Here is a 12,705-nt window from a genome sequence, read left to right as displayed (position 1 = left end):
AGGATAATTTAGATTTATAACTTTCCTTTTTAATGTGAAATAAAATTATATTTATTTTTAATATCGAATTTTGAATATAAGTAAAATTCAAGCACTCATTAAGGGATCGTTTTGTTTCTTTGAAAGACATATTATTATATATGTTATATACCTAATATAATATAATACATTCAATTTGAAAATTGAAAACCAGTTTAGTGCTTAATATTTATTTCTAAATTTATGTTTTTCATAGTATTATGGCTGTAGGCGTAACGATTATTGTTCTTATGATTCGTTTTTAGATTTACCATCGTCGCTGACGGTTATTAGTTATTACTTTATTTATTAGCTATAAAACGGTTTGATTTTGTTAACATAAAGTATAGCATACTGACATAACTATTTAAAAAATATTATTATTCGTACCCAGATGCTCAAAGTATTATATCGATAAGAACATATGATATTACTCGTATATAGCGCCAAAGTGTTATTATTTATTAGCTATATGCATACTATTGGAACTCAGTAAACCCCAATAAATCGTGATTCACATTAATTTGGCTGTACACCCTATAAGTTATTTTTTTTTTTGAATCCACCCAAAACAATAAAATGTAACGATAGAGATAGATTGCGGATCTCCGGGAGAGCTTCATAATGGTTGGCTAGAGAACACTGAAAGCGGCACTGGTCTAGGCGCAACGATTATTTACCGATGTCAAGACGGAATGCTTCTTGTAGGGAATTCTTCGACAGTGTGCCTCGCCGATGGACAGTGGCGTTATCCACCACCGCTGTGCCTAGGTGAGTTTACTTTAGCAGCCAACATGGTCGCTTAAAAATAATGTATACTTATATCATAACTACTGCTACTGATCTGTGTAATTATCGGCAATAACACAGAAATGTATCATTTTTCGTAATAGCATTTACTACTGTTATTATATTAAAATAAACGTAATCTTATAATGGGTAAATGTGCGTTACAGCTCCATGTGTCGTACCGGTTATTCAACAAGGTTACGTGAACATCACTCGATCAAATGATTCTACTCCTTATGTACCAAAAACAACTGGTGGTCCCATTTTAGCGAAACACGGTGACAAACTGTCTGTAAAGTGCAACGCAAAATATGAGCCAGCTGTTGGAAACAATGATCTTGCTACGTGTAATAATGGTACCTGGACTTACATTCCGAAATGCGAACCAGGCAAGGCATATTATAATATGTTTATTATTGTTTTCATTTTCTAAATACTTGTATAGGTGAAAAATAATTCTAAATTAATTTTAACAAGCATTTTTTTTTTCATAGTGTATATTTTTTTACTAAGAAAACTTTGATATTTAAAAAAGAAAGTTTATTGGATTCATATAGGAAAGCAGTTTCCAACCCATAGCCATGGACCATATAATATTAACATTACTAACGCATATATTTAAAATAATATTATTTTATATTTTTATTATATGCATACCTATAATAATACGTATATAGATGTGCTATTAGTCGTTAGTGGGTCTCAAAGATTTATTTTACAAAATTGGTGGTTCACAAAACTAAAAAGGTTGGGAATCGTTGATTTAGGACCTTGCAACAATTTAATTTATCAATAAAATCAAATTGAAGGTATAAAATATAATTTTCAACTTCTCTCTTTAAATTTGTGAGTTTTTAGGATAATTGTTATTGCTAAAAAATCTACTTAAAATGTATTAATTATTTGTATGTTTTCGTAAATTAGATAAGTAATTATCTATATTTCGATTATGTATGTAGTGTTTAATAAACATTTTGTATACAATTTATAAGCTCTTACTTTATCGCATTACATCTTGATGTAATATAATATCTGCAATATAATGTCTGATTTGTAACAGAATAATACATTATACAATATTTTAATTTTAGTGATACTAAATAAGTTAAACTATTAAATGGCACCACGATAATTATTGAGCTCATTAAAAGATTTGAATCAATTTTTTCAGCTCATTGCAAACGCTTACCACTGATTCCAAAAAACGGCATAGTTTTGGCACCACGAATGGGTCACGGTGCCAAGGCAAAGTTCTCATGTCGAGATGGCTACACACTGGTGGGGGACCGATATACAGAATGTCGGTACGGAAATTGGTCAGGAGAAACTCCAAAATGCGACGAAGGTATTTGACATTTGGTTAATATATTACTATACATTAATTTCTGACATTCGACAATGAAATACCTTTTTTTCAGTTTATTGCACTTTTCCTGGTTATATAGATCACGGTAAAGTTTTATTAGTGGGAAGTATGGGTGTTTATGACTATAGACCATATGTTCGTAAGATAAAAAATAACAAGCAAATCTCGTTTGAATGTGATCGGGAATACGTAATCGAATCAGGACCTGTAGGTGCAACCTGTATCGGAGGAAAATGGAGTCCTGGATATCTACCTAAGTAAAATTACAATAATCATAATATTTAGAAACGAAATTGTTACGCCCAATTATTATTTAAAAATATATTTGTACTATTATTATTTTTAGGTGCGTACCGTCAATACATCCAAAACTTAGACTCAGTAGATCTATTAAGAATAGTACTGATAATAATACAAATGAACTGATTACGGAAAAACCTGGTTTTTATCAAATTGTTAATTTAATAACCTCCATAAAAGCTTGGTGGAAAAGAAGTAAACGTGCGTTATCAGCACAAAATCAACAAGTTATGAAAGCCAAACAAACATCTAATAAAGATCAAACAGCTAAAAATCCTGGAGTAAATAGAGGATCTAGAGGTCGGGAATCCGGGGATTTATCATTCAAAGATTATGACAACGAAGACGGTAACTCTACAATAGATGGAGAAAAAGCACCACACAAAGGTTCTAAAGGAAAAGGAAAACACGGAAAACGAAAAGGTAGGTTTTATATTTAATCGTATAAATAAAGAAATATATTGTTGTTATTATTTAGACCGAGATTTTAATGCATTTTTTAATTGTTTTGATTGTACAATGTTTTCTTAGTAAAAATGTGATTCATAAAATCAATAATTTAATATTTACACTATTACTTATAGTATTTTAATAATTTTAAATGCACATTATGCAAAAGTTTTATATAAAATTAACTTAAACCAAGTATTTAATTTCATAAAATTATTTCGAGAAATTTGTTTCAAATTATCAAATGTCAATATTATTGTGATTTATATTATTGTGTACTAATTATTTTAAAAAGTATTGATTTATTTCATTTTTTTTTCAAAATGTTTAGTTTCATGGTTTTCTAGAACTATATAACATTTTTACATAACTTTAACGTTAAAATATAAAAAAAAAATAGCCCTATATTAATTAAGTACATTTTAAATATAGGTTGCCATTTGAAATCAAAAGTTGATAGTGGTTTCACTATTTAATAAAAGGGTGGAAAAAATAAAAATTTCATACAGATTGAAAAAAGCATGAAACAAAATATTTTGAAAAATAGTCAATACCTGACGAAATAATGAGTGTTTAATGATAAAAGAATCACCCTTATATATACTGCAGTAAACTTTACCGATCAATGGTTAATTGCTAAAATGTAATAAATGCTAGATCGCGGTCCTATGTTTCAGTACATGCCTCAGCTCTGTAATATTTTTAGTAGTAGAATACCACTAAAAATATATCGTTCAACAATTGAAATAAAATTTGTAATATGACTGAAATAGTTTATATACTAATTTTTTTCGATGGTATATTTTATAGATACCTACAGAGTAGTTCTGGTGTTAAAAATGACTCGCAATTCTTACCATTTGTTCCAAAACTAAAATAAATATTATTGTAAAAATATATCATTACTAAAATTATAATTTGTTTTCATACATTTTTAATGGAAATTTTTGGTTTTTCGTAAAAGTATTGTTTAATACCTTTTATAACATTGATTCGGAGTGCTATAGTAATCATATTATACCGATATATAGGTACACTATATATACTTTTTTGTTTTTATTCACAGTTGGTCCTTGTGAACCTTTAACAAATAGCTCTAATATACATATTGAAATTGTGCGACCAGGAAGGCATGCAAATGTTACTCATTCACATGGAACCTTACTTAAAGTGTCGTGTGATCATGGATATCAACCTAACGTGATAAATGGAACAGCCAAATGCTGGAGAACTCGATGGAAGCCAGCAAAACCTGACTGCAAACTTAGTAAATTAAATTAACTTTTTCATAAAACTTGTTTAGTTTTTAACTATTATAACTATTTTAATACTTCATTTACAGAACCTTGCTTAATACCATATTCGGCTAATGGTTTTTACAGTAAAGTGGAACCCACGTATTTAAATGTAACCGAAAGTTCAGAATTCATGGACGGTGAAATCGTATCTATTACATGTTTTTCTGGATTTAACTTGAAAGGCCCTTCAAGAATGGAATGTAGAAAAGGCGACTGGGATATTGGAACTATTTCCGAGTGCACTCCTGGTAACATAATTATTTATTTTAATTAAATACAGAGTTATACTTGATGTTTTAGCTTTTTAGGTATACACTATATTATTATAATACGATTTAGTGATAATAAGAAACAGTGTATATTAATAATAGCATTAATATAGATTAGTATAGTGGTATAGAATTATAGTGATCAACATTAATGAGATCTATACTTGTAATTAGAGATCCATTGATTGGTGGTAAACAAAGACATTTTAATTGGTGGATAGATTATAATTACACAATTTACAATTTAAAAATCGATTTGAATCATCATTGAACGTGATAATGGTTTCAGCGCCATGCGAGTTGCCGGCTATAACACATGGCCAATACTTACTTGGGTATAGAGCAGGCCTTACGATAGCCAATGGATCATTCGTTACTTTCCAATGCGATCCAGAGTTCATAAAAACTACATCAGTTTCTATTGAATGTGTATTAGGTCGATTAGTTCCCAAAGTTCCTTCTTGTAAAAGAGGTAATGAACAATTTATTCCTAAATAAAATATAATTTATTGTATAATAAATATGTAAGTAAAAAAAATGATGACAAATTTATTTCTAGATGGCGGATTATTCATTACTGGTGCGGATATTTTGAAAAAAAGCGAATTAGGCACCATTGATCTTTTGTCCGGACTTCGAGGATCTTGCGGACCCCCAGAATCGGTTCACGGATCAATGGTGTTTAGAAACGGAGAATTATTAAAAGACGCAGAAAAGAGGTAAGTACTACAAATATATAAGTGACATGCTATATTTATTTTTAATCTATGATAAACTGTGTTTCATTTTAGTTTTCCCGATGGGACAGAAGTAACATTTAATTGCATCGGAAACATAATAGATGAAAAAGTCACATGGCGAATAAGATGTGAGGACGGCAACTGGATTGGTCGATCATTAAATTGCAGTAAGTCGTTTAGCATATACATTAGACGTAAGAGCGTATATATATTTCGGTAAATTTCAGCGAAACCCGTCGAAACTATGAATTCTACTTTAGACAACACTACTTGTATGTTTCGAAACAGCGAGCCCAACGTGGTGACGTTTATAGGTGACACGATGATTACGAACGAACTAACCGAGTTTAACGCAGGAACGGTTTTGGTAATTTTCCACTTATCAATTATCATAATATAAAATGACGAAAATAAATATATATTATTATAATTTACGTTATATCTTATATATCACCCGTATATGAGTATAGAGTATTATTTTGTGGTATGCTCGTTTTTAGGTATCTCGATGCTCAGATATTGGAAAATATGCAATGGAAGGATCCAACAGGCGAGTATGTTCGAATGGTGAATGGTCTGGACAACGTCCAGTTTGCTTTGGACTTAACCAAGAAAACGATTATGCACGTATGTATACCAATATAATATGTATATTGCCTATACGAGCTTATTATTATATTTTGATTCGATATTTATTTCGTCTTTTTTATTGTACACTTCTTAAAATTTTCCTTTAATTAATAAATTCCGAATTTATTATTATTATTATTTTACTAACAATATCTCGTGCTAAAAACTTAATTTTTAGTCTCAATGCCTCTGAAATCCATTTTAATAAGAAAAAAATTAAATTTATAAAATTATCAACAATATATACACCATAATATTATATCGTATTTAATATATACGCTTATAAACTATAATATGTAGGTAAAACGATATTTAAATCTAATTTAATCTAATAATATCTATTAGAGTAATAAATATAAGAATAATATTATAAATATTATTATAATTACGAACAATTAAAACTTTTCTATAAGATGTTAACATATTTTTGTGTTTGTAAAATATGACAAGACTTGAAAGTCGTCTATAATAATTTGTTTGTATCATGTACCGTTTAAAGTGGAAAAACCTCCAACAATACTGTTTCGCCATCAGCTAGGACCAATAGCACAGAGTAACGAGGGACGACTAGTCGTTTACCCAGGAACGATATTGCACATGGAGTGCTTGTGGATCAAACGATTCGGCACTCCGAAATGGAACGTCAGTCATTCGTTCCGGTAACGTGCTTGGTTCTACGTATTTTGATTTGAGTACATAATTTCATTACGTCCATGTCGGTGTTATAGAAAGTATCCCGAGGGATGGACTACTGACCCCGGCCGAGACCCGGATCTCGAATACCGGTTGAGTATTTATCACGCAAGCAGAGACGACTCCGGGTTATTTTCTTGTATTACCCCTACCAGACACACTCATTCTGTTGAAATAATCGTAAAAGGTTCGTATTTTAAAAAAAAAAACTATGTTTTATTTAACTTAAAACTGAAATGATAATGGTTACCTATGTAATAACAGCAATAATAATCACGTGTGTCTCACAAATATAATATAATATTATGTAATAAATGAATATAGCCGTGCATTGTCCTTCTATCCCGTCGAAACGAAGTTTGATCATTGGTTCACAAAATACAAAACTAAACTCTCGTGTTAAGTTTTCTTGCGCTAGAGGCAACAATCTGATCGGGACCTCTGAAATCGTCTGTTTGCCTTCGGGTAACTGGAGCGATCCAATCCCCGCATGTGAGAGTAAGTTTATCAATTACTATAAATGTTATATTACTGTATACGGTTAAAACTAAAAAAAAACTTTTTGCGCAAAATGAAATGTAATATACTATATGTACATAGTATATAACATGTTAAAAAATATACGTAATATTTACATAGTGGACTGCCGCAAAATACTGTTATAACCTTGTTGTCGTATTTTATTTTTTATTTTTTTTTTCGATAGTCATCGAGTGCGAAAAGATCGATAAACTAACTGACCCAAATTTACGAATAGCCACGCTCAGCCGTCAAGTGGGAGGAGAAATAATGTTTAGCTGCATGCAAGGATTCGGACTCGACGGGCCAACACATTCGACGTGCCTGCCAACGGGCGAATGGGAACAGCCGTTTCCTACATGTGCAGGTATATCATAAATTTGACACAATACGTTATTATGATATTATTGCAAAACTAGGGGAGGCTATCGCGTTTTTGCGGGTACTCAGTGACTTCGAAAAACTGATCCCCTCCCCGCCATAACAACCACTCCCATCACCAACCATCCCGTTTTGATCTCGGGCCCTAAGTGTAATTGATATGTTGTAGCGGTCACTTGTCCCTGGCCAGGGGACCCGCCGCACGGTTACGCGGCCATCTCGCAAAACTCATACAGGCCTGGCGAACACGTGTCCATCAGCTGCGAACCGTACTACGTGTTGGACGGTCAGCCCAGGCTCGTTTGTGGGGACAACGGAGAGTGGTCAGCGCCAATGCCAATCTGTAAGTGGGACGGGTAGAGTGTGTTTGTATAGCGACTTCGAACGAATGCCGCCCATAGCATACTGGAGCGTCACGACGGATCTCCTGGCCAAAATATAACTAATTCCCGTCCGACAAATCCAAGGGTGGCCGACTCACGGATACGTCTTATCGAACAGCAAAAACAAACTGTATATGATAATAATGGTTAAGACTGTTAATTTTAAAACATATATAAATAGTTAACACAGTGATAATTTTAAATTTTGTCGTAAAACACGTAATATTTCAGAAAATACAAGTTTACTTTTTTTAAACTTTCAGCACAGATATTGATAATCATGTAAATATTTAAAATATTATCAATGTTCTTCAACTTAAAAAAAAAATAATAACTAAAATTGCCTTGTTATTTTTTAAGACACTATATGGTTCGTGACGAAAGGATAACCAAATATAATATTAAATCTTCCAATAACGATTTAACTGCTGACGACACGCATGCACATTGTCAATTAATATCAGAACCGTCTTTATATTTTATTTAGCATTGAATAGATAATAATACATTTTTAATTTATATATACCACGCTGAGATAAAAAGAAATATATTAACTTTATATTATAATATAATACTTTATTTATGATTGATCATTATTATAAGTATATTAGATTACATTAATAAAAAATATTATAACGCTTTAATTTCAAATAGATTTAATTAAAAAGTGACCACAATTAGGTACTTATGTATATATTGAAGTATAAAATACATTTAACATAATTTTAAACTCAAAAATGAATCGTTTAAATTATTGTGTACATAAATACACTTTACCAGCGCCCAAAACAATTGCTGCACATACCTATAAGATCAATTTGTTTTTGACTTTTTATTTTTTTTCTCTTCATCCGATAACAGTATTGTTGTAAATAATTTATTAACGCGTATAATAATTTATACGCTTCGGTGGTTGCACGTTCGTTCGTTTTTAAAATAATGATTTCGAAGTCGCTCTTCACCCGACGCCCGAACTGACCGACTGTATTGCCTTGTGATTCGTGTTCGCAGGTGTTCAAGCCTGCCCATACCCGGGCACAGTGATCCGAGGCCGGATGTCCACCGTCAAGTTTTACTATGCCATTGGTGACGTGATCACTTTCAGCTGCGACGAAAACTTGAAAATCAAAGGCGCTCCTGTGCTACGGTGCCTTAAACACGGAAAATGGTCAAATTCCATACCGACTTGCGTGTCCAGGAACGAAACTCAGCGGACCTAAGTAGATTCGCGTCTTCGTCACTCACACAATATACCCGGCGACATATAACGTTATATTATATATTTCATACAACGATACGTGAAATAGTCACAGTTATTCTTTGTATTATTGTTTATTATTATTATTTTTTTTATTTTGGATCTCCTGAATATCGTTTGAATTGTAAAATATTTACCGACATCATATTCCCAATGATACTATAATAGAAATAGTAAAATTCATAAGACCTTTAGTAAATTTACTGAACGTCGATATGCGTTTCCAACAACGTGTGAGAATTTGAATAGACGATGAGAAAATTAGAAGTGTTAGATTAGGTATGTCAGAATACGGTAAATTAATCCAGCGAAGAAATACAATTTGAATTAATTGCGTTTACGATTTATTACTACACAGTTATTACTGAAGTTGTAACCAACAGCTGGTTCAACTGAATGTCACGTGGTAGGTGGGTATAGCCGTACGTTTTTCACCTCGAGCGGGAGTTCGTATGCTCCGAAAATTCATTATTTGTTTATTAGTATACTCAGGCGAATTATGGTTATGATACACTTGTCTTATACTAACATACTAACATGATCAAACATTTTTTTGAATTCTTTAGATTTTAAACACCATTCTATAATATCTACAAGTAGTTTAAAAAACTTGATTTACAACTAACGTAACAAAATATGTGTATAAATGTGTCTGCCACATAGTACGAGTAGTACTTACCCACTCTGTTTGTATAGTATACATAGTTTCTCAAATATTTATTATATATATATATTATATTTATATAATATATTATTATTGACAATAATATATACTCGTATTTATTTTACCGTTTTCAACATAGAAACGACAGTGATATGATTTTAGAACCAAATGCAAACAAACAAAAATATATTATAAAAAATAGAATAATAACTTCTAACCCGTAATATTAGTAATACAACTTTTTTTTTACTATACTCTCTTATAGCATTTATATTATTATATTATATACGTGCATATTATAGTATAAACTCTCTAGTAATTAAATCTAATATTATTAATTTATTTATCCATTTCATAATCTCTTATATATTATTATATTATATTATAGGTTAACCTTGTTGTATTAATAGAATATATTATAATATATATATATATTATGTATACCACATTATTGCATATTGTATTCAAAATACCAATAAAGTTAAACAATATACATTCAACTGTTGTTCAGTATTAAACAGCCTACGGGTAGAAAGGATTTTCGTTTATTATTGCAGTACGACTCGTTCTGCTAATATTTACTATATTTAGGCGGCGTGGGACAGTGGGAGTGATCCAAATTCCATCAGCCCATCGCTGCCTTAAAATATTCTAGTAAATCCTCGTGGGACATACCGTCTACACAACTATATAATATTTTTTTCGAACATTACAATATTATATTATACTTTTGGATCAATAACAGGCTATGTAATATGGTATTGAATGTAAAACGGTTTTGAAAAATTGATTCTTATTATTTCGTTTTTAAACATATTTTTAAAGTTATTATATTGTTCTTATTCAAAGATACGAGGATTATAAACGGCACCATAGTAAACACATCCGACGCTATTATACAACAAATCTTCATCAGTGTGATAAATTACAGTGATTTGTGTTATTCATAAGCTAAAATAAAATATTGTAATATACGAGTACCTAATAATATTACCACCCTTGTATAAATCAGGCGTCTTGTATAGGCAATTTTAATACTTGTATACGAAACGAACCAATGTGATGCGTTGCGGTGAAACAAAACGATCGCACAAATTATTTCCGCTATATAATATTCGTAATTTCTCGTGTTGTATTACTAATAAAATATCTAATTAACCTATAAATATTATATTGTATTTATTGATTCATCCCTGTAATACATTTACTCGTCAGACGTTTCCCTGTCTAAGTTTTCAACAATTTCCCCGTCAAACAAATAATAACGATACTATAAAACAAAATACATCTTAATTCAACGCTGTATATGGGCATATATGTATAGCTTATAATTGTACCATGTAGTATAGACAGTATAGTGTACACGGAAAAACTAACTTTGATTTATACAATAATACATATTCTTATAGATTTTATCAAATAGTGGTACATATGTATAAGAAACGATATCCTAAAACCTGTATCCGAATTACACGAGCAAAGCCAAATAATTGAACAGTTTCTCAATAACCATCAAGTCGTTATATCGTCGTTATATACCGTCATGCCGTCACATTCGTAATACGTACATACGATTTTTCAGCAAAGCTAATTTTATTTTATTATTATAAAATGACTTATGTAAAAAGTACTAAAGGAAAAAAATATTATTATAATACATGGAATATATTTTTGAAAAGGACTAAACGAAACATACAAAAAACATATTGGAAATGCATCAAACATAACATAATGTATACAAGTGTTGTAGACGGACACATACAATAAATTATGTAATTATTCGGTACGGTCATTCACAACTACACACCAAACATAACAGAAATTAGTACTAAGACTATTATTATTGACGAATTGAAAGTAACAGCATCCGGTCAAGTCACTTCAATTCCTCATCAAATAGTTACTAATTATTAATAGTATATCTTCTATATCAGTGGTGGTCAACATATATTAATGCAATTATATCAAGAGCCAAATTATCTAATTAGCCAATTTATACCACTAAAATAATAAAGATAGCTAACATCCGATAAACATATCAAATAACGAATTATTAAGTTATAAAATAGAATATTATAATAATAAAAACATTTTTTTTTTTTTTATAAATGTATGCAAAAAAAAATTAAAGTTTTAATTTTTGTAAATAAAACCACGAGCCGATGAAGAGAGCCACAATTTGGCCACCCCTGTTCTATTTCATCTCAAGCAATATCTGGTGCTTTACCTACAATAGTCACAGTGAAAAAAATAAAGGTATAAAATAAGGCGTTATAAAATTACACCTCCCATAAATCCGTTAACGTCAGCAGAAATATTTTTTATTGAGCCGTATACACTTATATTAAATAATTACGTATTCCTTCTTTATGAAAGTGGAGTCATTTCTCTATCCCCCCCATTATTTTTTTTTTGATATTTTAAATTAGATACTATGTTAAAAGATTTCTGTTCATATATTTACTTGGTATTATTATTACTTATAACAATAATACTCTGTCCAGTGAAAAACGCATCGATGAAAATTTATAAATTCTACACATTTCTACGCAACACTTAGTTGTATGGTTTCCATCGATTTGTTTTTATTTATTATTTTAATTCAAAGTTAATTTTATAAGAGAGTACTCTTTTTCACAAAACTATTAATTCATATACAATTCAAATATTTTTACATGAAATGCTCACGGATGTGTTCATTTAAAAACAAAATATTGTGGACTTTCACAAATATAGTGGTACACAAAAATAAATATCAATGTACAAAATATTATAAAAAAACATGATATATAATACACGAAAAAGTGTAATAGTCAAGGATATATTATAAATGTTTATATGCTATGAATAATATCTATGTAGTGTTGATTATTTGGAAATTCGTATTTTGGCAAAAGAACCATGCATAAAATCTTAACGGTGGTGAGCTTTGTTTAGAATATTTTGT

General features: G+C 30.4%; 1 protein-coding gene across 6 annotated transcripts in view; it reads left to right on the top strand.

Moving 5' to 3' along the window:
- Positions 1–10,012, top strand: part of LOC113556111 (sushi, von Willebrand factor type A, EGF and pentraxin domain-containing protein 1) — a 58,658-nt gene extending 48,646 nt beyond the window's left edge. For 2 of the 6 annotated variants that reach the window (XM_026960865.1, XM_026960864.1), the window contains exons 8-25: positions 610–789; positions 975–1,196; positions 1,979–2,152; positions 2,226–2,430; positions 2,520–2,896; positions 3,990–4,190; positions 4,266–4,469; positions 4,780–4,962; positions 5,050–5,209; positions 5,282–5,397; positions 5,458–5,597; positions 5,731–5,857; positions 6,360–6,519; positions 6,589–6,740; positions 6,878–7,051; positions 7,260–7,439; positions 7,623–7,796; positions 8,848–10,012. In XM_026960865.1, coding sequence (XP_026816666.1) covers positions 610–789; positions 975–1,196; positions 1,979–2,152; positions 2,226–2,430; positions 2,520–2,896; positions 3,990–4,190; positions 4,266–4,469; positions 4,780–4,962; positions 5,050–5,209; positions 5,282–5,397; positions 5,458–5,597; positions 5,731–5,857; positions 6,360–6,519; positions 6,589–6,740; positions 6,878–7,051; positions 7,260–7,439; positions 7,623–7,796; positions 8,848–9,056 — 3,338 coding nt within the window. In that variant the 3' untranslated portion in view covers positions 9,057–10,012. The remainder of the gene's footprint in view (positions 1–609; positions 790–974; positions 1,197–1,978; positions 2,153–2,225; positions 2,431–2,519; positions 2,897–3,989; positions 4,191–4,265; positions 4,470–4,779; positions 4,963–5,049; positions 5,210–5,281; positions 5,398–5,457; positions 5,598–5,730; positions 5,858–6,359; positions 6,520–6,588; positions 6,741–6,877; positions 7,052–7,259; positions 7,440–7,622; positions 7,797–8,847) is intronic. The other 4 variants (XM_026960866.1, XM_026960870.1, XM_026960869.1 and 1 more) reach the window with 4 other exon arrangements.
- Positions 10,013–12,705: the final 2,693 nt, after the last annotated feature.

Source organism: Rhopalosiphum maidis, chromosome 4, assembly GCF_003676215.2.
Source record: "Rhopalosiphum maidis isolate BTI-1 chromosome 4, ASM367621v3, whole genome shotgun sequence".
NCBI lineage: Eukaryota > Metazoa > Arthropoda > Insecta > Hemiptera > Aphididae > Rhopalosiphum > Rhopalosiphum maidis.
Note: the sequence above shows the minus strand (reverse complement) of the source record. Positions and strands in the feature narration are given on the sequence as shown.